Source organism: Nerophis ophidion, linkage group LG03, assembly GCF_033978795.1.
Source record: "Nerophis ophidion isolate RoL-2023_Sa linkage group LG03, RoL_Noph_v1.0, whole genome shotgun sequence".
In the NCBI taxonomy this organism is placed as follows: Eukaryota; Metazoa; Chordata; class Actinopteri; order Syngnathiformes; family Syngnathidae; genus Nerophis; species Nerophis ophidion.
This window is the reverse complement of record NC_084613.1, coordinates 10,969,655-10,994,499: the sequence shown is the minus strand read 5'-3', so window position 1 is coordinate 10,994,499 and position 24,845 is coordinate 10,969,655. Positions and strand designations below refer to the sequence as shown.

Below are 24,845 nucleotides of genomic sequence, written 5' to 3'. Positions count from 1 at the left end.
CGGGATCCCCCGGGAAGAGCTAGACAAAGTGGCTGGGGAAAGGGAAGTCTGGGTTTCCCTGCTTAGGTTGTTGCCCCCGCGACCCGACCTCGGATAAGCGGAAGAAGATGTATGGATGGATGGATGGATGGATGGATGGATGGATTTAGTAGAGAACATCCACAATAAAGTTTGCAACTTTCGGTGCTGATAAAAAAAGCCTTGTCTTTGCCGGAAGTCGCAGACGATGACATCACAAGGGTGAGGGCTCCTCACGTCCTCACATTGTTTTTAATGTGAGCCTCCAGCAACAATAGCTATTCAAACCGAGAAAACGACAATTTCCCTGTTAATTTGAGCGAGGATGAAAGATTTGTGGATGATGATATTGATAGCGAAGGACTAGGAAAAAAAAAAAAGCGATTGCATTGGGACGGATTCAGATGTTTTTAGACACATTTACTAGGATAATTCTGGGAAATCCCTTATCTTTTGTGTTGCTAGTCTTTTAGTGAGATTAAATAGTACCTGATAGTCGGATCGGTGTGTCCACGGGTGTCTTAAGGCCAGTGTCTGAGGGAAGATACAAGGACGGCGCAAACTCCACAGATCTCCGGTAAGAGGCGACTTTTTAACACAATTTTCTCACCGAAACCTGCCGATTGACATGTAGTCATGATCCATGTCCGCTTGACTGCTCTGATCCATATTAAAGCTTCACCTCCGGGAATTTTAAACAAGGAATCACCGTGTGTTTGTGTGGCTAAAGGCTAAAGCTTCCCGACTCCATCTTTCTACTGTGACTTCTCCATTATTAATTGAACAAATTGCAAAAGATTCAGCAACACAGATCTCCAAAATACTATGTAATTACGCGGTTAAAGCAGACGACTTTTAGCTGCGTGTGTGCGCGGCGCTCATATTTCCTAACAGCCCGTGACGTCAAGCACACGACGTTTTCAAGAAGAAACTCCCGGGAAATTAAAAAATGCAATTTAGTAAACTAAAAAGGCCGTATTGGCATGTGTTGCAATGTTAATATTTCATCATTGATATATAAACTATCAGACTGCGTGGTCGGTAGTAGTGGGTTTCATCCATCCATCCATCCATTTCCTACCGCTTATTCCCTTTTGGGGTCGCGGGGAGCGCTGGCGCCTATCTCAGCTACAATCGGGCGGAAGGCGGGGTACACCCTGGACAAGTCGCCACCTCATCGCAGGGCCAACACAGATAGACAGACAACATTCACACTCACATTCACACACTAGGGCCAGGTGCATGTCTTTGGCGGTTTAGCTCGGTTGGTAGAGCGGCCGTGCCAGCAACTTGAGGGTTGCAGGTTCGATTCCCGCTTCCGCCATCCTAGTCAATGCCGTTGTGTCCTTGGGCAAGACACTTTACCCACCTGCTAGAGAAAAGCGCTATATAAATATAATTCACTTCACTTCACTTTGGAAGTGGGAGGAAGCCGGAGTACCCGGAGGGAACCCACGCAGTTGGGTTTGAACCCAGGACTGCAGGACCTTCGTATTGTGAGACAGACGCACTAACCCCTCTGCCACCGTGAAGCCTAGTAGTGGGTTTCAGTAGGCCTTTAAAATAATTTGCGCATGCTTACTTTTACCACATGCCTTTGGTGAGCGCAGGAGTGAGAAGAGGTTTTAAATTAATTAGCGCCCCCGGCGGCAATTCCAGGAAATACGGTATTTTTAGAACAGGCCAGCGGGCGAATCATCTGGTCCTTACGGGCGACCCGCGGTGACCCCTGATTTAATAAAATATTACGATTTTTATTTTCTTGTTGTTGAAAGCGCCTTGACTGTTGAGTGAATTATAAATGTATTGTTTGTTGTGCGATAAATTAAAAATAAATAAATAAATAAAAACAGGTGAGCGCGTCCACGCACGCCGCGCGCGCACCCTCCCCTCGCAGCGTGAGCGCGCCGCGGCGGTGACAGTCGCCATTTTATTTTGAAAATCAAACTGCCCCGAGAGGCGCCGCGACCCCCTTCGGTTTCGCCAAGTTTGCCGGGAGAAACGTGGACGAATGAGCCAGTGAACCGCCTTCGAGGACGCACGGTGAGACGGTTATATCAGCCTGAAAGCGGCGATATTAACCGGGACGGCGTTTAGCTTGCCTCAACCGAGGGGGGGGAGTCTATTTACTGGAAAGCAGCTGTCACATTAGCCACAACGTGAGGGTCTTATTTTCCCATTTACAGCGTCATTTGTGTATGGTACTCAGTTGAGACCTTTCATTTGTATCCCTACTATAATCACGCCATTTTGTGTTCTACTCGTTGATGCAAAATGGTTGGATATTTAGAGCTGAAAGGAGTGCAATATCACGGATTAGCCGTAGCCCTCGGGAGCTAAGCTAACAAGGGTAACGCTAGCTTAATATAACCAGTGGATTTTTACAAGCTACGTTTATATTTACTAACCGAACGTCAGTCGCTTTACCTTTTTAATTGTCTTCCTGGATAGTTTAGTTTCATTTCCAGTTTAATGAAGAGCTTTCGTTTAAAAAAAAAAGCTGTGGTTTACTCGGGCCGCGACACAGCAGCAAGGTTAGCTTCCAGCCGCTGTTTGCTACTCGGTTGCAGGTAATATGCAAGCCCACCTCCTCCTTTATAAGTGTCCACATTTCAACGTGACGTCACATAGACCGGTTGATTACTTTAAGCCAAGTTCAAGCGCTAAACGGGCGCTAACTGAAGCATTCGCGGCTAGCGTGGCGGCTTCCGTGGGAACGTGGGGGGTTTCCTGCAGACAACATTGGCTCTACCGTATTGACTGAAAAAAAGTTGTAATATGCCCGCGGTTTTGTCCGACGTCTTTGTGAAGGTATCCCCCCCCCCCTAAACCCCCCTCGACGATAATGGCGAGGTTACGTTTCCATGTTTATGGTTTGTGCTGTAGTGCAGTGTTTTTCAACCACTGTCCTGCCGTGAGATACAGTCTGGTGTGCCGTGGGAGATTATCTAATTTCACCTATCTTTTTTCTTTTCTTAGTTTATTTCGAACATGACATACATACATTATACATCAAGTAATTTCATCATTTCGCAATACACAATACATCACGTCCGAAAAGGAGTAGGAAGAAGCAAAGCTTATTTAATCCTACCCCTTTTCCACTTCAGAGCGCCCACAAATATATACATTCATTCACTGACATTCTTTACAGCAAAATATCAAATAGCAAAATGACATCTGTGAGTCATATGTCACCTATTTGGGTTAAAAATATTTTTTTTAGCAAACCAGTAATTATATGCAAATTATGTGGTGTTGTTGTTTTTGTAATAATGTATTTATTAATCAATCCAACAAAACAATACATAATAGGGCTGGGCGATAATGGCTTTTATTAATATTCCGATATTGTTATGCCATATTGCGATATACGATATCCATCCATCCATTTTCTACCGCTTATTCCCTTTTGGGGTCGCGGGGGGTGCTGGCGCGTATCTCAGCTACAATCGGGCGGAAGGCGGGGTACACCCTGGACAAGTCGCCACCTCATCACAGGGCCAACACAGATAGACAGACAACATTCACACTCGCATTCAAACACTAGAGCCAAATTTAGTGTTGCCAATCAACCTATCCCCAGGTGCATGTCTTTGGAAGTGGGAGGAAGCCGGAGTACCCGGAGGGAACCCACGCATTCACGGGGAGAACATGCAAACTCCACACAGAAAGTTCCCGAGCCTGGATTTGAACCCAGGACTGCAGGAATTTCGTATTGTGAGGCAGACGCACTAACCCCTCTGCCACCGTGAAGCCCCATATACGATATATATTGCGATATTTTGCCTTGGCCTTGAATGAACACTTGATGCATATAATCACAGCAGTATGATGATTCTATGTGTCCACATTAAAACATTCTTCTTCATACTGCATTAATATATGCTACTTTTAAACTTTCATGCAGATAGGGAAATCACAACTAAGTCAATTGACCAAAACTGTATTCATTAAATACTCTTCATTCTCTTACGGGTGACTTTTTAAATGAAAGAACAAATTAATAGTGTTGTCACCTTTTTCGTAGTAACACTTCTGCTGCATACTTTGCATCAATTGATTCTTTTATTAGTAGATTGCACAGTACAGTACATATTCCGTACAATTGACCACTAAATGGTAACACCCCAATAAGTTTTTCAACTTGTTTAAGTTGGGGTCCACGTTAATCAATTCATGGTACAAATATATACTATCAGCATAATACAGTCATCACACAGGTTAATCATAATATATACATTGAACAGCATATTGCTGTTGTCTGCTGAATATCTTCCCACTTGGAGCCAAACCACCGCCAGATGATGGAACCCCTGCTCTTTACGTTGGGCATTTATTGTTCTTCCTCCATTTGTGATCAGTTTGGCACCATCTCTTTCTCTCCCTGATTGGCGAGAGCTATGACGAAAGACTCGCGAAAGTATGTGACGTACTGTATGTAAGAAGGCGGGCTTGTTTTCCGTATCCGTCAGAATAAGAGACGAGGAGGAGTGAGAAACGCCTGTTGTGTGATGCACGCAGCTAAATGCAACTTGACCTGCCTCAGCTAACGTTAGCCATGCTAATGTTAGCTCTCGGCGAGAGCGTGTGACGCTACATGCGTGACAGTATGTGACGTATGTAAGAAGGCGGGCTTATTTTACGTCTCTGTGAGAAGGACAGACGAGAAAGAGTGAGACACGCCAATAATGTAATGCACGCAGCTTAAAGCAACGCTGTGAGAACATATCGAATATTACGATATAGCCATTTTATGTAGCGCACAGAGACAAACCTGCGATATGTTGTATATATCGATATATCGCCCAGCCCTACTTGAAGGTATGCCAAGGGGTACGTGAGATTTTTCTAAAATATTCTAAAAATAGCAACATTTAAAATATATTTTATATATATATATATTTATTTATTTATTGAATAATTATTCATCAAAATATGAATGTAAGTTCATAAACTGTGAAAATAAATGCAACCAGTGCCCTCCCGCGACCCCAAAGGGAATAAGCGGTAGAAAATGGATGGATGGAAGAAATGCAACAATGCAATATTCAGTGTTGACAGCTAGATTTTTTTGTAGACATGTTCCATAAATATTAATGTTAAAGATTAATTTTTTTTGTGACAAAATGTTTAGAATTAAGTGCATGAATCAGATGGATCTCTATTACAATCCCCAAAGAGGGCACTTTAAGGTGATGATTATTTCTGTGTAAAAATCTTTATTTGTAATTGAATCACTTGTTTATTTTTCAACAAGTTTTTAGTTATTTTTATATCTTTTTTTCCAAATAGTTCAAGAAAGACCACTTCAAATGAGCAATATTTTGCACTGTTTTACAGTTTAATAAATCGGAAACTGATGACATAGTGCTGTATTTTACTTCTTTATATCTTTTTTTCAACCAAAAATACTTTGCTCTGATTAGGGGGTACTTGAATTAAGAAAATGTTCACAGGGGGTACATCACTGAAAAAAGGTTGAGGACCACTGCTGTAGTGCATGCACTTTCCCTTTGTTTCGGCTTGTTTGTTTTCAGTTTTGTTTATTCAGCCATCTTCTTCCGCTTAGCCGAGGTCAGGTCGCGGGGGCAGCAGCCTAAGCAGGGTAGCCCAGACTTCCCTCTCCCCAGACCATACTCGCCAACCTTGAGAGCTCCAAATTCTGGAAATGGAGTGTGTTGAGGCCGGGGTGTATATATTTTTAAGTAGGGCTGGGCGATATGGCCTTTTTTTAATATCGCAAAATTTTTAGGCCACATTGCGATATACGATATCCATCCATCCATTTTCTACCGCTTATTCCCCTTTGGGGGTCGCAGGTGGCGCTGGTGCCTATCTCAGCTACAATCGGCCGGAAGGCGTCGTACACCCTGGACGAGTCGCCATCTCTTCGCAGGGCAAACACAGATAGACAGACAACATTCACACTCACATTCACTCTCTAGGGCCAATTTGGTGTTGCCAATCAACCTATCCCCAGGTGCATGTCTTTGGAAGTGGGAGGAAGCCGGAGTACCCGCAGGGAACCCACGCATTCACTGGTAGAACATGCAAACTCCACACAGAAAGATCCCGAGCACGGAATTGAACTCTACTCAGGACCTTCGTGTTGTGAGGCAGACGCACATATTTTACGATATTTTGCCATGGCCTTGAATGAACACTTAATGCGTATAATCACAGCAGTGTGATGATTATATGTGTATACATTAAAACATTCTTCTTCATACTGCATACATATATGCTACTTTTAAACTCTCATGCAGAGAGGGAAATCACAACAATCAAGTCATTTCCAAAACAAATTGCAATATTGTCGGAGACATTTTGAGTGTCAAATTGAAATGAGCTGCATAATAGGAAATCAAGTAGTATTCGTGCTTCACTATGTGGTAGGTTACGACGAACGTTATGAAATTGTCTTCATTCTCTAGCGCGTGACTTTTCAAATGATGCTACATATTAGCAGTAATGCTACTTTTTATAGCAACACTTTTGCCCCACACTTGACAAGTTATGGTTGTCTGGTCGACATATTCCCACTTGAAGCCGAATCACTGCCAGACGATGGATTCCCTGCTGTTTTTATTGGGAATTAAGTCTTCCTTTATTTGTTACCAGATCCGCACCTTCTTTCTCTCGTATTCCCACTCGTACGGCTATGTTAGCAGCTAACGTAGCCCAGTCTGCTTCCTCTCTGTTGGGCGAGGGCGTATACGTATGTGACGTATGACGTGACAGTATGTGACCTATGTATGTGCGCCTGCTTGTCTGTGAGGAGAGACAGGAAAGAGTGAGAAGAGCCTGAAGTGTAATGCCCGCAGCTTAAAAGCAACTGCGTAAGAACTTATACTCAAATATTACGGTAGTCATTTTCTATATCGCACAGAGACAAACCCGCGATATATCGCCCAGCCCTATTTTCAAGTATTTCTTATACTTGTCTATTCAGGTCTACTGGAGATGAGGCTACACCGGATAGTCAAACCTCGGCTTCAGGAGGAACAATGTGGTTTTCGTCCTCGTCGTGGAACTGTGGACCAGCTCTATATCCTTGGCAGGGTCCTTGAGGGTGCATGGGAATTTGCCCAACCAGTCTACATGTGCTTTGTGGACTTGGAGAATGCATTCGATTGTGTACCCCGGGAAGTCCTGTGGAGAGTGCTCAGAGAGTATGGGGTAACGGACTGTCTTATTGGGGCAGTCCGCTCCCTGGACGATCAGTGTCAGAGCTTGGTCCGCATTGCCGGCAGTAAGTCGGACACGTTTCCAGTGAGGGTTGGACTCCGCCAAGGCTGCCCGTTGTCACCGATTCTGTTCATAACTTACATGGACAGAATTTCTAGGCGCAGTCAGGGCGTTGAGGGGATCCGGTTTGGTGGCTGCAGGATTAGGTCTCTGCTTTTTGCAGATGATGTCTTCTTCTGGCCAGGATCTTCAGCTCTCACTGGATCAGTTCGCAGCCGAATGTGAAGCGACTGGGATGAGAATCAGCAACTCCAAGTCCGAGTCCATGGTTCGCGTCCGGTAAAGGGCCATCTCCGGGTTGGGGGAGGAGACCCTGCCCCAAGTGGAGGAGTGCAAGTGCCTAGGAGTCTTGTTCACGAGTGAGGAAAGATTAGATCGTGAGATCGACAGGCTGGTCAGTGCGGCGTCTTCAGTAATGCGGACGCTGTATCGATCTGTTGTAGTGAAGGAGCTGAGCCAGAAGGCAAAGCTCTCAATTTACCGGTTGATCTACGTTCCCATCCTCACCTATGGTCATGAGCTTTGGGTCATGACCGAAAGAAGAAGATCACGGGTACAAGCGGCCGAAATGAGTTCCCTCCGCCGGGTGGCGGGGCTCTCCCTTAGAGATAGGGTGAGAAGCTCTGCCATCCGGGAGGAGCTCAAGGTAAAGCTGCTGCTCCTCCACATGGAGAGGAACCAGATGAGGTGGTTCGGGCTTCTGGTCAGGGTGCCACCCGAACGCCTCCCTAGTGAGGTGTTTAGGGCACGTCCAACCGGTAGGACGCCACGGGGAAGACCCAGGACACGTTGGGAAGACTGTCACTTGTTGTACAGATTGCCACTCCAATAGTTTAAAACAAAGTGCACTTTTGTGCATGGTGTCACACAATATATTTCAATAACTGTCATATAAAAATGAGCTGCATAATAGGAAATCAAACAGTGTTTGTCCTTTGCTATGTGGTCGGTTATTGTGGACATTATCTCCTTTTATTGTTGACTATTTTTTTCATACCGTGTTGATTTGGAAATGTTTGCCTCCGCATTTTGATGGTGTGGGCGTGTGGCACCGAAATAAGATGTTGAAATGCGGAGAAATCACTCTTCATTCTTGAGGAGGTGACTTTTCAAATGATGCTACATATTAGCAGTAATGCTACTTTTTGTAGCAACACTTTTGCCCCACACTTGACAAATTAAGGTTGTCTGTTCGACGTATTCCCACTTGAAGCCAAACTACCGCCAGACGGACGCCCTGCTGTTTTTGTTGGGAATTAATTCGTCCTTCATTTGTTACCAGATTCGCACTTTCTTTCCCTCGTACTACCACTCGCACAGCTGCGCTAACATCACAGCTAACTTTATTCATGCCGCTACCTCTATGCTCTGCGAGAGCGTATATGTATGTGATGTATGTAAGAAGGTGCGCTTGCTATCTATGAGAAGGAGAGACAACAAAGTGATAAAAGCCTGTAGTGTAATGCCAGCACCTGAAATCAACTGCGTGAGAACGTATACTCAAATCTCACGATACAGTCATTTTCTATATCGCAGAGAGACAAACCCGCGATATATATCTTCTCGCCCTTATCTCAGCCGCTTCTACCCGCGATCTCGTTCTTTCGGTCGTAACCCAAAGCTCATGACCATAGGTGAGGATGGGAACTTAGATCGCCCAGGGTTTCCCACACATTCATTTATTTGTGACGGCCCGCCACGAAAGAATTACGGCCGCCACAAATAAAATAAAAATAAAAATATATATATATTTTTTTTTTTTCCGGCTTTTGACTCGCTCGACCACTCATGTGAATGGAGCTTGTAGTTACATATTATATAAAAATGTAAATATTATATAGATATGTACATAAAGTGTTGTAATTATATTCCAACTCCGCGTTCTTCTTGGTCATCGCCGCCGCCAGAGGAAGAGGCAAAGGAGGACGGTCGGCGCAGCGTGTCGAAGACGGGACACACATTTATTTCTACTCTATGAACTCGGAGGTGCTTCATCATGTTCGACGTACACCTTCCTAAGCACGAAACAGTCCTGTCGCACGTGTTACATTTCGCCGATATTTCATTTTTTTTTGGTAAAAAGAAGCCACACTTTCGACCGCCGACACCCGCTATCCATGCTTGACTGACTCGCTCGGCTACGTAGGCTTGGCTATGCTAACACTTCCGGCGGTGGGCGCTTCTTCGTTGGTGTTCAACTTCTTCTTCTTCCGGTCGGCGGAGTTATTCTTTTTTTCCGGTCGGCGGACTGGGTATCGAAACTAGGAATCGAAATTTAAACTTTTGAATGATTCCGGGAGAATCGGAAAGTTACTCGATACCCAACCCTAATCATCACTGGTTACTACTCACTGCAGACTTTGTGAGAGCCAACAAAACATCACTTACTGCTCAATGTCTGCTGTGACCGGTACGACGAATGATGGGACATTGATAATCTTTCCTTATTTATCATAATCCTCCTTTCACGAGGATTATGATCCTTAATCATAATTCTCGTTAAAGAAAAAAGGGGGGTGAAACTAAACGTCATTTCGTGTCTCTCTCGCCATTCCCGCATCTAAATTGGACGCCAAAGTTGACCAATTTGTCGGAATTTGTCTTCATCCTTCTACTATCAAGGTGTAATGCGTTATTTGTTTTCTAAAATAAACTTTCCCGAGCTCCAAGGTGCGAAAGCAGCTCATTAGCTGATGTCAATTTAGCTGCACGAGCTAGTTGGCAGTGAAGTTGGCACATTGTGTAAATCGTAAATAAAAACAGAGTACAATGATTTGCAAATCCTTTTCAACTTATATTCAATTGAATAGACTGCAAAGACAAGATACTTAATGTTCGAACTGGAAAACGTTGCTATTTTTTGCATTTATTAGTTCGTGTAGGCCTCAAAAGCCTCTCATGTTTTGTCATAACATGCATTGGTAAATATTGTGCTGCATGGTGACATGGTTTGAATAGGGACATGCTAATTTACTTATGATATAAAGAGTAGATGCCTTTTCAACAATGTCACTTGAAATCTGTTTTTGTCTTTCTCACAGATGCTGAACCTTATTTTAAACTGAAAGACTCCATCTGGGACCGGGAGCCACTGACAAAGTTTCATTTGGACTCCAACATTTTTTACACCTTTTTGGGGGGGGGGAGGAAAAGTAACCTATCACTGAGGTGACCAAAGGGGAATAATGGTGATTTTGCGCCGTGCTCGGCCGCCTGCTTCCGCCCCAACCAGCAATGAATCTTGACTCGCTCTCGCTGGCTTTGTCTCAAATCAGCTATCTGGTGGACAATTTGACAAAGAAAAACTACCGAGCCAGCCAGCAAGAAATACAGCATGTAAGTGGTATTTTGAGGGGGGGGGGTCTAATATCTTGTCTTGGTAGAGTTGATATTTGACTGTGTCCATACCGTTTCCCCAGATTGTAATTCGTCACGGCCCTGAGGCAGACAGGCATCTATTTCGCTGTCTTTTCTCACATGTGGATTTTAGTGGCGATGGTAAAAGCAGTGGCAAGGACTTTCACCAGGTACTTGGTTTTTTACCAGGCGTTTTTTGGAAGCAACATTATTTTTACATTCACTTGTTTTTGTCATAAGATAAACATAGCCTGACATCCAGTGTTATAATAATAACAGACCTTTTTAGTTAAATGTGCCACCATTTTTTTTTTTTTTTTTTACTCTTCAAATAATGCAGTTTTCCCCTATGTTGTTCTTCATATGCTTCTGTTCTCTTTGCTTTCTTCCTTCCCGGTATGTTTTGTCAACTTGCCCAAGACACAGTTTCTGATCCAGGAGTGCGTGTCGCTGATATCAAAGCCCAACTTTGTCTCTACCCTGTGCCACGCCATTGACTATCCCCTGCACTACCAGAAGGTAAGGAGCTGGTTTTGCTGTGTGAAAGTAGCCTGTAAAATACACCATATGTCCATGTACAAAAAAAATACTCGCAAAAATTGAAGGCGGTTGTTAAAAATATAGCAACACCCGGTATCAGTGTTTCCCATACAATTATTTGTGGAAAAAGAATTCGGCACAACCTTCGCTCATAAACACATTAGAATGGCACCGTCTGTGAGTGGAGCTTGTCGTAATATCGTGTGTATATATATGTAATATACATATACAGTGGTGCAAAAAAGTATTTAGTCAGTCACCGATTGTGCAAGTTCTCCCTCTTAAAATGATGACAGAGGTCTGTAATTTTCATCACAGGTACACTTCAACTGTGAGAGACAGAATGTGGAAAAAAAATCCAGGAATTCACATTGTAGGAATTTTAAATGATTTATTTGTAAATTATGGTGGAAAATAAGTATTTGGTCAACCATTCAAAGCTCTCACTGGTGGAAGGAGGTTTTGGCTCAAATTCTCATGATACATGGCCGCATTCATTCTTTCCTTAACACGGATTAATCGTCCTGTCCCCTTAGCAGAAAAACAGCCCCAAAACATGATGTTTCCACCCCCATGCTTCACAGTAGGTATGGTGTTCTTGGGATGCAACTCAGTATTCTTCTTCCTTCAAACACGACGAGTTGAGTTTATACCAAAAAGTTCTATTTTGGTTTCATCTGACCCCATGACATTCTCCCTAATCTCTGCTATATCATCCATGTATCCATTTTGGTCATGACCGAAAGGACAAGATCACGGGTACAAGTGGCTGAAATGAGTTTCCTCCGCCGGGTGCCGGGGCTCTCCCTTAGAGATAGGGTGAGAAGCTTTGCCGTCCGGGAGGAACTCAATGTAAAGCCGCTGCTCCTCCACATCGAGAGGAGCCAGATGAGGTGGTTCGGGCATCTGGTCAGGATGCCACCCGAACGCCTCCCTAAGGAGGTGTTTAGGGCACGTCCAACCGGTACGAGGCCACGGGGAAGACCCAGGACACTTTGGGAAGACTATGTCTCCCGGCTGGCCTGGGAACGCCTCGGGATCCCCCGGGAAGAGCTAGACGAAGCGGCTGGGGAGAGGGAAGTCTGGGCTTCTCTGCTTAGGTTGTTGCCCCCGCGACCCGACCTCAGATAAGCGGAAGAAGATGGATATATATATATATATATATATATATATATATATATATATATATATATATTGCTTGTCGTATAATATATTTGGAATATTTACATATGAATAATGCTGTGTAATAGACTGTATTTATATTATTTACGTGTAAAAAATACCTAAGTGTTTATTGTCTATTGTGAGCAAATTGTGGTGCTGAATTTCCCTCAGGGATCAATAAAGTACTTTCTATTATATTCTATTCTATTACGATTCCTTACACTAGATGATATCATAACTGCTCTTCTTAACACATCTCATACGCACCTGGTCTGCCAAAGCATAAGACCATGTAGAAGGGATGGATCAGTGTAGCCAATTTAAACTATTGCTTTATTCAAACCCCACTAGATTGTTTTTCCATAAAGCGACTAAGAAAATCATCTCACAACTTTTTCTTGTCGAACTTAAGCATGAAACCTTAAATCATTCTTAATGTGCAACAACACTTGTTTTGGAATGTTGCCTATCATTCACAATCCTTTTGTGGGACAAGTGCACATGTTTTTCTTATTTTCTTCATGCATTCTAACTTGTAATTAAACATTAGTAAAAGTCAGCTTACAATGGAGCCGGTAGAAGTCTATTTTGCCTAAAAAGCACTCATAAAAAAAATCTACCAGCCCCCAATGTTTTATGTACATGTAATTATATATGTAATGTTGTAACAGTTTTTCAACTCTTTTATTTCCTATGTGGTAAAAATGCAACCATCTACATGAAACTGCTTTTTTTTTTTTTGTTTCAGAGCTTAAAACCATCTACCCACTTATTCACTCAACTAAGTAAAGTTCTTAAACTCAGCAAGGTCCAAGAGGTAAGCCAGTCTGGTCTACTATTGCACTATAAAAGAGTTGTAAAATCTCCATATGAAATGGAAAAACATGTTTGATTAATGATTCAATGCTTTTGTAGGTGATTTTTGGCCTCGCTCTGCTCAACTCCTGCAACACAGATCTTCGTGGATTTGGTAAGCAGAATTAATCAAAACCTTAATTGGGGAAAAAAAAAACTTTTTTCTCACCACCACCCTTTCTTTTTTATTCAGCGTCGCAGTTTATCAAGCAGAAGCTTCCGGACCTCCTGCGGTCATACATCGACGCAGATCTCGGTGGAAACCAAGAAGGTGGCTTCCAGGACATTGCGATAGAGGTCTTGCACCTTCTGCTCTCCCATTTACTATTTGGTCAAAAGGGAGCTAGTGGTGTGGGACAAGAGCAGATTGAGGCCTTCTTGAAGACACTTTGCCGAGGTACGTTGGACCTGTTGTCTGACTTAGGTCTTCTACTGAACTGCTTTGTTGATTCCAAATGGTGGTTTCAGATTTCCCGCAGGAGCGCTGCCCTGTGGTGCTTGCACCACTGTTGTACCCTGAAAAACGGGACATTCTCATGGACAGGATCCTGCCTGACTCGGGGAGTTAGCTAAGACCATAATGGAGAGTTCACTTGCGGAGTTCATGCAGGAAGTGGGCTACAGTTTCTGTGCTAGGTGTGTTTTATACTCTAGTGTTTGGCTCCAGTGGCACCTCTTTGTCAGCACTGACCTGTGTCCTTTTGTCCTCAGTCTGGACGAGTGCAGAAACATCATCCTCCAGTATGGGGTGAGGGAGGTGACAGCCAGCCAGGTAGCCAGAGTCCTGGGCATGATGGCTCGCACGCACTCTGGCCTAACTGATGGCATTCCTCTACAGGTGAGTTAATCACCTTGCTATTGACTTAAGGTGGACATCTTTGGGTACCTCAAGATTCGATTACCATTCAGGAGCTATGATTCTATTATAAATCAATTATTTATACATATTTTATTTTATATTGTCATTATATTGTTAATACCATAGTTATATGACGCATAAATAACCAACTGAGTAGGTGCCTGGTATGTTAACGTAACATATTATGGTAAGAGTCATTCAAATAACTATAGCTTATAGAACATGCTATACGTTTACCAAACAATCTGTCACTTCTAATCGATAAATCTGATGAAATTTTTTTCCTCAATGTCGCTTCTAAACAACTCTGCCAACTCCAAAGGTATGCACCGCTCCCTCTTGTTGTTTTCTGCTGCATATTTCACTACGTCCGGCTTGTAATCTGCAGTATATGGTTTCCTTTTTGGTGCCATTTTTGTTCAGTCCTTCTCAGTTTTTATAAGTTACCGCCAACAATGAAATGATCCATTTTAATAGCTAAGGCAGTAGCATATAGCAGTTAGCATTCCATGACCCTCCCCCGCCAAATTCTTATTGGTTGACGTTTATGTGACGTTTGCTGATGTGTGTGTGTGACGTTTGCTGCCATTTTTATCGTCTCTTCCGCGAATGAGATAAATAATATTATTTGATATTTTACGGTAATACGTTAATAATTTCACACATAAATCGCTCCAGAGTATATGTCGCACCCCCGGCCAAACTATGGAAAAAAACTGTGACTTATAGTCCGAAAAATACCGTATATACCACAGAGTTTTCCCCATGTGGTACGATCCATGGCAAAATAAATGCCGCCATGCCCTCAAAAATATTTTTTTTTGCATAAACACATGTAAATAATTTATATTATTGGATATACTTTATAATTGTAATTATTTATATAATATTGGCCATAATAAGTTAGAAAAACATCTCAAATTTCATAAAAATGTTCCTACAAGCTTTGCTGGGGAAAAAAACTGCATCAAAGTCGCCTGTCAGGATTACCACAGCTGGCCGCGCACCTAAACTGAAAGTAAGGAAAGAAATTTAAACACAAAAGTATTTCAAGTTAATGAATGCATTTCTCCTTCAAGTTTGTGTAAACTACCCTAATTATTTTTGACGTAACTACCAAAAATAACGTTTAAAGTTTACGCCGGATGTCTGTGTGCTCGAGCTTACCCCCACATTCTATAAAAATACATGTTAGGTTAAGTGGAGACTGTAAATTGTACGTAAGTATGAATGTTGGAGTGAATGATTGTTTGTCTACATGTTCCCTGGGATTGGCCGTGCTAATTTGGGTTTGCTTGTCAATGAGCTAGTCCATTGTACGTTAGCATTAAGCTAGCGGCATTGGCGTCAACCTTCATCCTGCCGAACTGTATTTTTTTTTTCCAGTTTATTTTAAACTATATCCATTTATCCTGATTCCTACACCTATGTGCACTTCATGTGTGTTTATATAATGTACTTCCTGTAGTGTGCTTGGTTTTACAGGGACTTCATTGTGGAAAATAACAGCAAAACAAAGTTCTTGTTTTTTTCATTTCTTATTCAAAAGACTGTTTACATATTTGACGAGCTAAATTGCAACATTCAGGGAGGGCGGAATATAGTGTAGCCTGTGTTTTCTTTTACACTAAGCTGCAACAATTGACAATTGGATTGAACAAAGAGAGCACTCTACCAAGTCAGATTTCTTGTGTGTTAAACATACTTGGCCGATTAAAGCTGATTCTGATCATTTAAAGAAATGTTATTAACTAAACAAATGTTTTAAAAAAGGTTTCATCTGACTACAGAACTATCCTCCAGAAGGTCTTATCTTTGTCCATGTGATGTCAGTGATGAAACAAAAATTGAGCTGTTTGGCCACAATACCCAGCAATGTATTTGTAGGAGAAAAGGTGGGGCCTTTAATCCCAGGAACACCATGCTTTGGGTGTTCCAACAGGACAATGACCCCAAACACACGTCAAAAGATGCAAAGGAAGGGCTAAATCAGGCTAGAATGAAGGTTTTAGAATGGTCCTTACTTAAACGTCTGGACAATGCTGAAGAAACAAGTCAATGTCAGAAAACCAACACATTAAGCTGAACTGCACCTATTTTGTCAAGAGGAGTGTTCAATAATTAAACCAGAAGTTTATGGATGGCTACCAAAAGCGCCCTTTCCAAGGGACATGTAAGCAAATATTAACATTGGTGTATGTATACTTTTGACCCAACAGATTTGGTCGCATTTTCAGTAGACCCATAATGAATTCATAAAAGAACCAAACTTCATGAATGTTTTTTGTGACCAACAAGTATGTGCTCCAATCACTCTATATCACAAAAAAAAATAAGAGTTGTAGAAATTATTGGAAACTCAAGACAGCCATGATATTATGTTCATGACTATACAAAGCATGTCTTGTTTTCTGGTTTCACGACTTCACATTCAATCAGGCTTTTAGCGTAGTGGCGAGCATAGCTTGTCCTTTTCTCCATATTTGTCCACCCTAACAAATAACATTAAAATAATGTTAAGTAAAGGTTGTCCCATTGTTCTAAAATGCCGCATTTTAGAATTTTCTATAACTTTAACATTAAAAAATAATGGATGTTTGGACATTTGCCCATTAACACATGAATCGCCCATATTCTAACTATTTACTGTGTTTTATGTAAATGAGATGTTGGTGTGAAAAGATGATGATAGCTGATTGTTGGATTTTCATTTTTTTTCCAGTCCATCACTGCACCAGGAAGTGGTATCTGGAGTGACGGAAAAGATAAGAACGATGGCTCACAGGCACACACGTGGAATGTCGAAGTGCTCATCGATGTCGTTAAAGAAGCCGTAAGTCTCTACACTCTTGTGTTTTTTTTTTTAATGCATACAGTGCTTCGAATATTAGTGCGCTATCCCCCGGATTTTTACCTGATGCCCTAAAGGCTGCGAAACAGAGCCGCCACAGAAAATCCCCGCCATCGGGCAATCCTCACCGCCGTTCTGACGCGCACTGTGGCGGCTCCACTGTGTAGCGCGGTAGTGCAGACTCACGTTATTGACCGTATCCAATTAGCATCCATTGCATCAGTCACCCCGGGACGAGGGTGGGGGTCCCTTCCAAGGTTTCTCATTGTTCCTATTGAGTTGAGTTTTTTCTTGCCCTGATGTGGGACCTGAGCCAAGGATGTCGTCGTGGCTTGTGCAGCCCTTTGAGAGATTTGTGATTAAGGGCTAAATAAGTAAGCTTTGATTGACTTTTTCAAAAGAGATTGCGAGTTCACATGTAATCACGTGATAAGGGTAGTTTTAGTAAAGTGAGCCACAAACAGTTTGTCCCGTCCTTCCAGGGCCCTGGCATTCGAAACACGTTTCAGCTGCTGATTACCATGGCTCATACTTTGCAGTTTAATCGTAAATTAAATTTAGCTTTGCAGAACAACTATTTTATTTTTCTATTAGTAGCAAGAAACAACACAACATTAACATCAACCCTGACGAGTGTTGAGCAAACACACACGCATACATATAAACATCTCATTCAACTACTTAAAACAACTCCCCTGCTTCTCCTGCATCCTGTATCAGATGTTGTTTGACACAGGACCCCAAATAGCTGTCAAGTATATTCCTGGAATATGTTTCTTTCATTTTGGACCTCCAGAATCAGAATGCCCTCATCCATTTGCGTCAACAAGGTGATAATTCCGCCTAAACACTTCTGACAACTCATTCAGGTCTGTCCCCACACATTAGGATTTTTCAACGTGTAAAATGCAATCCGCTTTGAACACGGTGTATATAACTTTGAAAGTGAACCCGATTATTTTGTTTGTGCATGATTTCCTTTACCACGCAGGCAGATTTTACCTAAAGTGATTCGTCTTCTTGAGCCGTCTAGCAAATATGGAAGCCCTCCACATATTTAGTGCAGGGATGCGGTACGTGGCGGCCGTACGCAAGGCCGGTGGAAATCGACACATTCGCTTCCAGAGGAATTATGGGGTAATCCTGGTGCTTTAGGGCTTTCTGCACCCTGTGTAAATAATACATGTATGGCTTAATGCCAATCATTTAAAAAGCTCTGCAGAGTAATATTATCATTGGTTTCCTCTAGCTTTCTGTAAAATGAAACTTGGCACAGTCAACTTGAGTCGGATGGCTTCTTTGTGTCTTCATAAAGTGATTGTATATTGTTTGGATTCTTTTCCTCAACTTTGTTCAACTAACCTGTGATTAAACTCCATCTACTCAGTCTTAAAGTTTTTCACTTTTATTGTCAATACCCTAGAATCCTAACCTGAACTTCAAAGAGGTGACATACGAGCTGGATCACCCTGGATTCCTAATCCGGGACAGTAAAGGCCTGCATATAGTGGTGTACGGCATTCAGCGGGGTTTGGGTATGGAAGTCTTTCCTGTTGATCTCATATATCGGCCATGGAAACACGCAGAAGGACAGGTATCAGTACAATAACTTCTCCATTATTGTAATTTTACATGTTGAGTTCATATTATGCTATTTTGTACATGTCTTAATATGGTCAAAAGGTTATTTATATATTTTTTTGCAAAGACTAGAGGCAGTTATTGTAGCGCTATCCTACCATTTGTTAAATGTTTATTGTTGTTGGGGCGGTATAGCTCGTTTGGTAGAGTGGCAGTGCCAGCAACTTGAGGGTTGCAGGTTCGATTCCCGCTTCCGCCATCCTAGTCACTGCCGTTGTGTCCTTGGGCAAGACACTTTACCCAGCTGCTCCCAGTGCCACCCACACTGGTTTAATTGTAACTTAGATATTGGGTTTCACTATGTAAAGCGCTTTCAGTCACTAGAGAAAAGCGCTATATAAATATAATTCACTTCACTTAAACCCCTTTGTTTTTTCCCCCTTAGTTATCATTCATTCAACACTCTCTAATGAGCCCTGAAGTATTCTGCTTTGCTGACTACCCTTGCCACACGGTAGCCATTGACATCCTAAAAGCCCCACCAGAGGATGACAACAGGGAGATTGCTACATGGTATGGAACAAGTCACTTCCAAACACGTTCTTCACTCCCTTTTTGGCAAATTGAGTTTTCTTCTAGCCTTAGCACGAGTGTCTGTGCTTCACCATGTGTTTGATTTCCACATTGTTCCTTACAGGAAAAGCCTGGACTTGGTGGAAAGCCTGCTTCGGCTTTCCGAGGTTGGACAGTATGAGCAGGTGAAGCAGCTCTTCAGTTTCCCCATCAAGCATTGCCCAGATATGCTGGTACTGGCACTGCTGCAGATCTCCACCTCCTGGCACACACTGCGCCATGAGCTCATCTCTACCCTGATGCCCATCTTTTTGGGCAACCACCCCAACTCTGCTATTATCCTGCACTATGCCTGGCATGGACAGGTTGGTTTTATGTCATTTACCAAATAGTAGTTACGGTATTGTCAAGGCACATTAGTCTTGGGCTATTCTGTGTAAACCTCACACATATGAACTGGGTGGTTATTTTTTAGGGACAGTCTCCTTCCATCCGTCAGTTAATTATGCATTCAATGGCCGAATGGTATATGAGAGGTGAACAGTATGACCAGGCCAAGTTGTCTCGCATCCTCGATGTGGCTCAAGACTTGAAGGTGTGTGGGAATATAACAAACTGTTTTATATACCGTATTTTTTGGATTATAAGTCGCTCCGATGTATACGTCGCATCGGCTGAAAATGGATAATAAAGAAGGAAAAAAACATTTACGTCGCACTGGAGTATAAATCGCATTTTTGGGGGATTTTTTTTAAATCCAAGAATAGACATTTGATTGACAATTTAAAATAAAGAATAGTGAACAGGCTGAATAAGTGTACGTTATATGACGCATATATAACAAACGGAGAACGTAACATTATGGTAAGAGTCAATAAAATAACTATAACATACAGAACATGCTATACGTTTACCAAACAATCTGTCACTCCTAATCGATAAATCCGATGAAATCTTCTTCCTCGATGTCTCTTCTAAACAACTCTGCCAACTCCAAAGGTATGCGCCGCTTCCTCTTTTCGTTTTCTGCTGTATATTTCACTACGTCTAGCATGTAATCTGTAGTACATGATTTCCTTTTCGGGGCCATTTTTGTTCAGCCCTTCTCAGTTTTTATAAGTTACAGCCAACCGTGAAATGACCCATTGTAATAGCTACGGCAGTAGCATAAAGCAGTTAGCATTCTATAACCCACAATGCACTTCTACCATGACCCTCCCCCGCCGAATTCTTATTGGTTGACGTGTTTGTGACAATTGCTGACGTTTTCTTCGTCTCTTCCGCGAATGTGATAAATATTATTTTATATTTTACAGTATTGTGATAATTTCACACATAAGTCACTCCGGAGTATACGTCGCACCCCCGGCCAAACTATGAAAGAAATTGCGACTTATAGTCTGAAAAATACGGTAGTTAGATTTGCCAGTCTAAACAAAGCTGCCTTGTATGATTAATTACTTTCTTCAAATTGTAAGATACTATTTTTTAGGTTGCATAAAAGCCACCGTGATTTTGTTTCTCCTGCAGTCTCTATCGATGCTGCTGAATGGTACTCCATTTGCCTTTGTTATTGACCTTGCTGCACTTGCCTCTCGACGTGAATACCTCAAACTTGACAAATGGCTGACTGACAAAATAAGAGAACACGGGGTATGTGAGCTTCTGAATGAACCAATACATTTGTATTGTCAATTTTTTTAAGCATACATTTTGTTTGCTTTGGATCAGGAACCGTTTATCCTAGCTTGTGTTACATTCCTAAAGAGGCGTTGTCCATCCATTATGGGTGGTCTGGCCCCTGACAAGGACCAGCCGAAAAGCTCTCAGTTGCCGCCAGAGACCTTAGCCACCATGTTGGCCTGTCTTCAGTCTTGTGCTGGGTATGATACTTTGTGGGACAACTGCTGTTTATTTTTGTGTTAAAAGAATATTCTCTTAAACTTGTTTGTTTCACTCATTCCTCAGGAGTGTTTCGCAGGAGTTGTCGGAGACAATCCTGACCATGGTTGCCAACTGCAGCAACGTTATGAACAAAGCCCGGCAGCCACCACCTGGGGTCATGCCGAAGGGTCGGGCCCCAAGCACCAGCAGCCTGGATGCCATCTCACCCGTTCAGGTGTCAATCAATTAAAAATGCACTTTGTGCTATGGCTGCACGGTTTTGAGAAAAGACTTATTCGCATCTTTCCTCGCCAAAATTGCGATTCGCCTTTTTCAAATTTTATTCATAAAACTGCAAAAATAAGGAGTGAAGGAAGACTTGTTACTTTTAGATAGTCGATTAACATTCTTGTCTTAAGGTGTCGCACATTAAAACAATATGCAATAATTTACTGTAAAAAAATATAATTTACCTAATGCAGACGCTCAGAGCTTTTGTTTACATCATGCTCTCAAACTAAATATATTACCAATTCAACTATACAGTGTTTATAATGTAATGTAATCAAAATATTTAATAATAATGGACGTAGTCTCTGTGTTGGCCTTGAGGTGGCGACTTCCGCCCTAATGCAGCTGGTATAGGCTCCAGCACCACCCACAGTAGAAAATCAATGGTGTAAATGGTCTCAATACGCCCTTTATTTAAAATGGTATAAACTTATTTTTCATTAATGTAGACTGTAGAAATTGATGACCGTTTTACTGTAATTACAAAGAAATTAAATAGACTAATTTCTATAAGAAAAAAAGTACATAAATATGAAACCTAAGAGCATTTTTCTTACCCAGTTGAAAAAATGAGATCAGATGTTGTCTTTCTGTTTATTGCCATCACATGATCTCGGCATTGTCGCTCATTGGTCCGTGTTAATGAGACATTGCCCATCCAATTTGAAGCAAGTCGAGAAGCTCTCTGGACGTGCTGCGTTGCGTGCAAAGCTGGTGCCCAGCTCTCCGCCTGCTGAGACAGTGTGAACGACTGAAAAATGGGGTCACTGTGTTCAGTTAATTCTACTGTTAAATAAATGCTGGGCACAGAGTGAGACATCTTTCTCCCTTTTTGAAACGAGAGACGAATAAATGAGAGGCGCAACAATTCAAATTGGTGAACATGCCTGTTACTCAAATGCGGGTAACAGCTGAGAGAGAAAAAAGTGGAAAAAAACTCAGCCTCTTGCTGTTATTTGCCGCACAAATTAAAACTTTAATGATGAATAATCGTACTGCACCTACTTTGTACATAGTTAGCATTACATGCAGAGACCTTAAAGGAATGTAATAGTGGAACCACTTCCTGCCTCATTTGCAATCATCGTCTCTTTCTTTCGCTTTCTTTAGATGGACCCTCTTACTGGTATGGGTTCATTGAACCTGGGGGGCACAGCCACCTCCCACACTCAGAGCATGCAGGGTTTCCCCACATCCCTAAGTTCAGCTTTCAGTAATCCCCAATCTCCAGCAAAGGCATTTCCACCACTGTCTAACACCAATCCAAGCACACCATTTGGGGGCATTGGCAGCTTGTCCTCGCAGCTTCCTGGTATGGACTCTGGTACTATGCTTTTTTTTTTTAACATCTTACACTAATATCAGCCATGCGGAAGTCCGGAGGAAAATTAGTTTTTGTTACAATGGCAGGGTGGTAGTGAAACAAAACATCCAATGTTTCTTCCAGGTCCCTTGGGCTCAGGCATAGGCTCTGGTATTGGTTCTAGTCTAGGAATGCCAGCAGTAAGCACTGATCCATTCGGCACCAGGAAGATGAGCACACCGAGCCTGAATCCACCTACCTTCCAGCAGAGTAAGATGAAGGCCTGTAAGTGGTGGTGGTAGTGGTGTGACTGTGAGCCTGCCCTGCGCTGCTCAGCACTGTATTTCCTCTGCAATAGTTGGGATTATTGCTAGTGTTGAAAACATATCTTTCAAAGAACTATTGTTTACCATATAGGAAGTTGGTTTTCAATAGACATGGACAGTTTCCGCTTACATTTCTCTTCCTTTTCTGAAATATTATTGAACATCACATTTGTAGAGGAAATACAGGCCAGTCTTCCATTCCTTGTCTGTTAAAGCTGACAGCCCCACTTAATAATCTTTTAATTTGTACATTATTTTAAGCATTTTCAACTCATTGTCTATTTTCAGTGAATAATTAATTTGGCTCATGCTTTGCTCACATTAAGTTATTGCCTTCCTCTGAAGGGGTTTGTCAAATAATATCTTTTTTTTTTTTTTTTTACCAGCTGATCTTTCTCAGGTTTGGCCTGAAGCAAACCAGCACTTTAGTAAGGAGATAGATGATGAAGCCAACAGTTACTTCCAGCGTATCTACAACCACCCACCTCACCCGACTATGTCTGTGGATGAAGTGAGTAGCATTGTGTGTTTGTTGTTGGTTGTAAATCAAACCACATAGATATTACCTCCATTTTGTTACAACCACATATTATTCAGCCGAACTGAAGGAGCAATGAAAACTATGGGGAGCAATTGTCTTCTTCCAGGTTCTGGAGATGCTGCAGAGGTTCAAAGATTCAACAATCAAGCGGGAGCGAGAGGTGTTCAATTGCATGCTTCGGAACTTGTTTGAGGAGTACCGTTTTTTCCCCCAATACCCAGACAAAGAGCTGCACATCACGGCCTGTCTGTTTGGTGGGATCATTGAAAAGGGGCTGGTCACATACATGGCCCTCGGTCTGGCACTCAGATATGTTCTTGAAGCCTTAAGAAAACCTTATGGATCAAAAATGTATTACTTTGGGATTGCAGCCCTAGACCGCTTCAAAAACAGGTATTTGATTTTGTTGTTTGGTATTCATTCAGCAGATTAATGGATAACATTGACTTATCTACTTTAAGGTTGAAGGACTACCCTCAGTATTGTCAACATCTTGCTTCAATTACACATTTTTTGCAATTTCCCCACCATTTACAAGAGGTAACTAGGTTTCCCTAATTTATCTTCATGCATTTTTGGAGTTGCTCTTTTGCACCCAGCATTGTCTGCAGGGAGAGAATAATGACAGATAAATTAAATCCTCCACTCTGCATCTTCCAATATCCTGTGTGTGCAGTATATTGAGTATGGCCAACAGTCACGAGACCCTCCGGTGAAGATGCAAGGCTCCATCACCACCCCTGGCAGTCTAGCGCTGGCCCAGGTTCAAGCCCAGTCACAGCAGCCCAGTATCCCTAAAGCGCCACCGCCAGGCCAGACGAGCACCCTGGTCACCACAACTACGACGACGACGACGGTCGCCAAGACAACTACCATCACAAGACCAACACCCAGCGGTTTCAAGAAGGATGTGCCTGTTAGTTTGACTAATTTCTGACTCGACATCAATCTGCTTGTCAACGTTCACAAATGGGATGGCTTGTGCAACCTTTATCAATTTATTGTTGTTATGGTAAAGTTAATGTCTTTTGTACTTGCAGCCTTCAATTAACACTACAAATATTGATACGCTGCTGGTGGCCACTGACCAAACGGAAAGGATTGTAGAACCTCCAGAGAACGTCCAGGAGAAGATTGCTTTTATCTTCAATAACCTTTCTCAGTCAAACATGACACAAAAGGTAAATGTAATTGATAAAACATACCTGTTGTATTTACTTCCACATACAGAGAAGCTGATCTCAGTGTCTGCTTCAATAGGTTGAGGAGTTAAAGGAGACTGTAAAAGAAGAGTTCATGCCATGGGTGTCTCAATACCTGGTGATGAAACGTGTCAGCATTGAACCCAATTTTCACAGTCTGTATTCCAACTTTCTGGACACACTCAAAAATCCAGAGTTTGTCAAAATGGTCCTCACGGAGACTTACAGGAATATCAAGGTGAGGTGAAA

General features: G+C 42.2%; 1 protein-coding gene across 1 annotated transcript in view; it reads left to right on the top strand.

Moving 5' to 3' along the window:
- Positions 1-1,907: 1,907 nt before the first annotated feature.
- The window catches only part of cnot1 (CCR4-NOT transcription complex, subunit 1), a 43,782-nt gene continuing 20,844 nt past the window's right edge, over positions 1,908-24,845 (top strand). The window contains 26 exon segments of the mRNA XM_061894251.1: positions 1,908-2,061; positions 10,311-10,605; positions 10,689-10,796; positions 11,047-11,145; positions 13,079-13,147; positions 13,246-13,300; positions 13,379-13,582; positions 13,654-13,746; positions 13,749-13,821; positions 13,897-14,023; positions 16,767-16,877; positions 18,319-18,489; positions 18,922-19,049; positions 19,174-19,414; positions 19,525-19,644; positions 20,580-20,702; positions 20,781-20,932; positions 21,018-21,168; positions 22,335-22,536; positions 22,672-22,797; positions 23,240-23,364; positions 23,501-23,787; positions 23,856-23,934; positions 24,071-24,310; positions 24,435-24,575; positions 24,655-24,834. Coding sequence (XP_061750235.1) covers positions 10,504-10,605; positions 10,689-10,796; positions 11,047-11,145; positions 13,079-13,147; positions 13,246-13,300; positions 13,379-13,582; positions 13,654-13,746; positions 13,749-13,821; positions 13,897-14,023; positions 16,767-16,877; positions 18,319-18,489; positions 18,922-19,049; positions 19,174-19,414; positions 19,525-19,644; positions 20,580-20,702; positions 20,781-20,932; positions 21,018-21,168; positions 22,335-22,536; positions 22,672-22,797; positions 23,240-23,364; positions 23,501-23,787; positions 23,856-23,934; positions 24,071-24,310; positions 24,435-24,575; positions 24,655-24,834 — 3,507 coding nt within the window. The 5' untranslated portion in view covers positions 1,908-2,061; positions 10,311-10,503.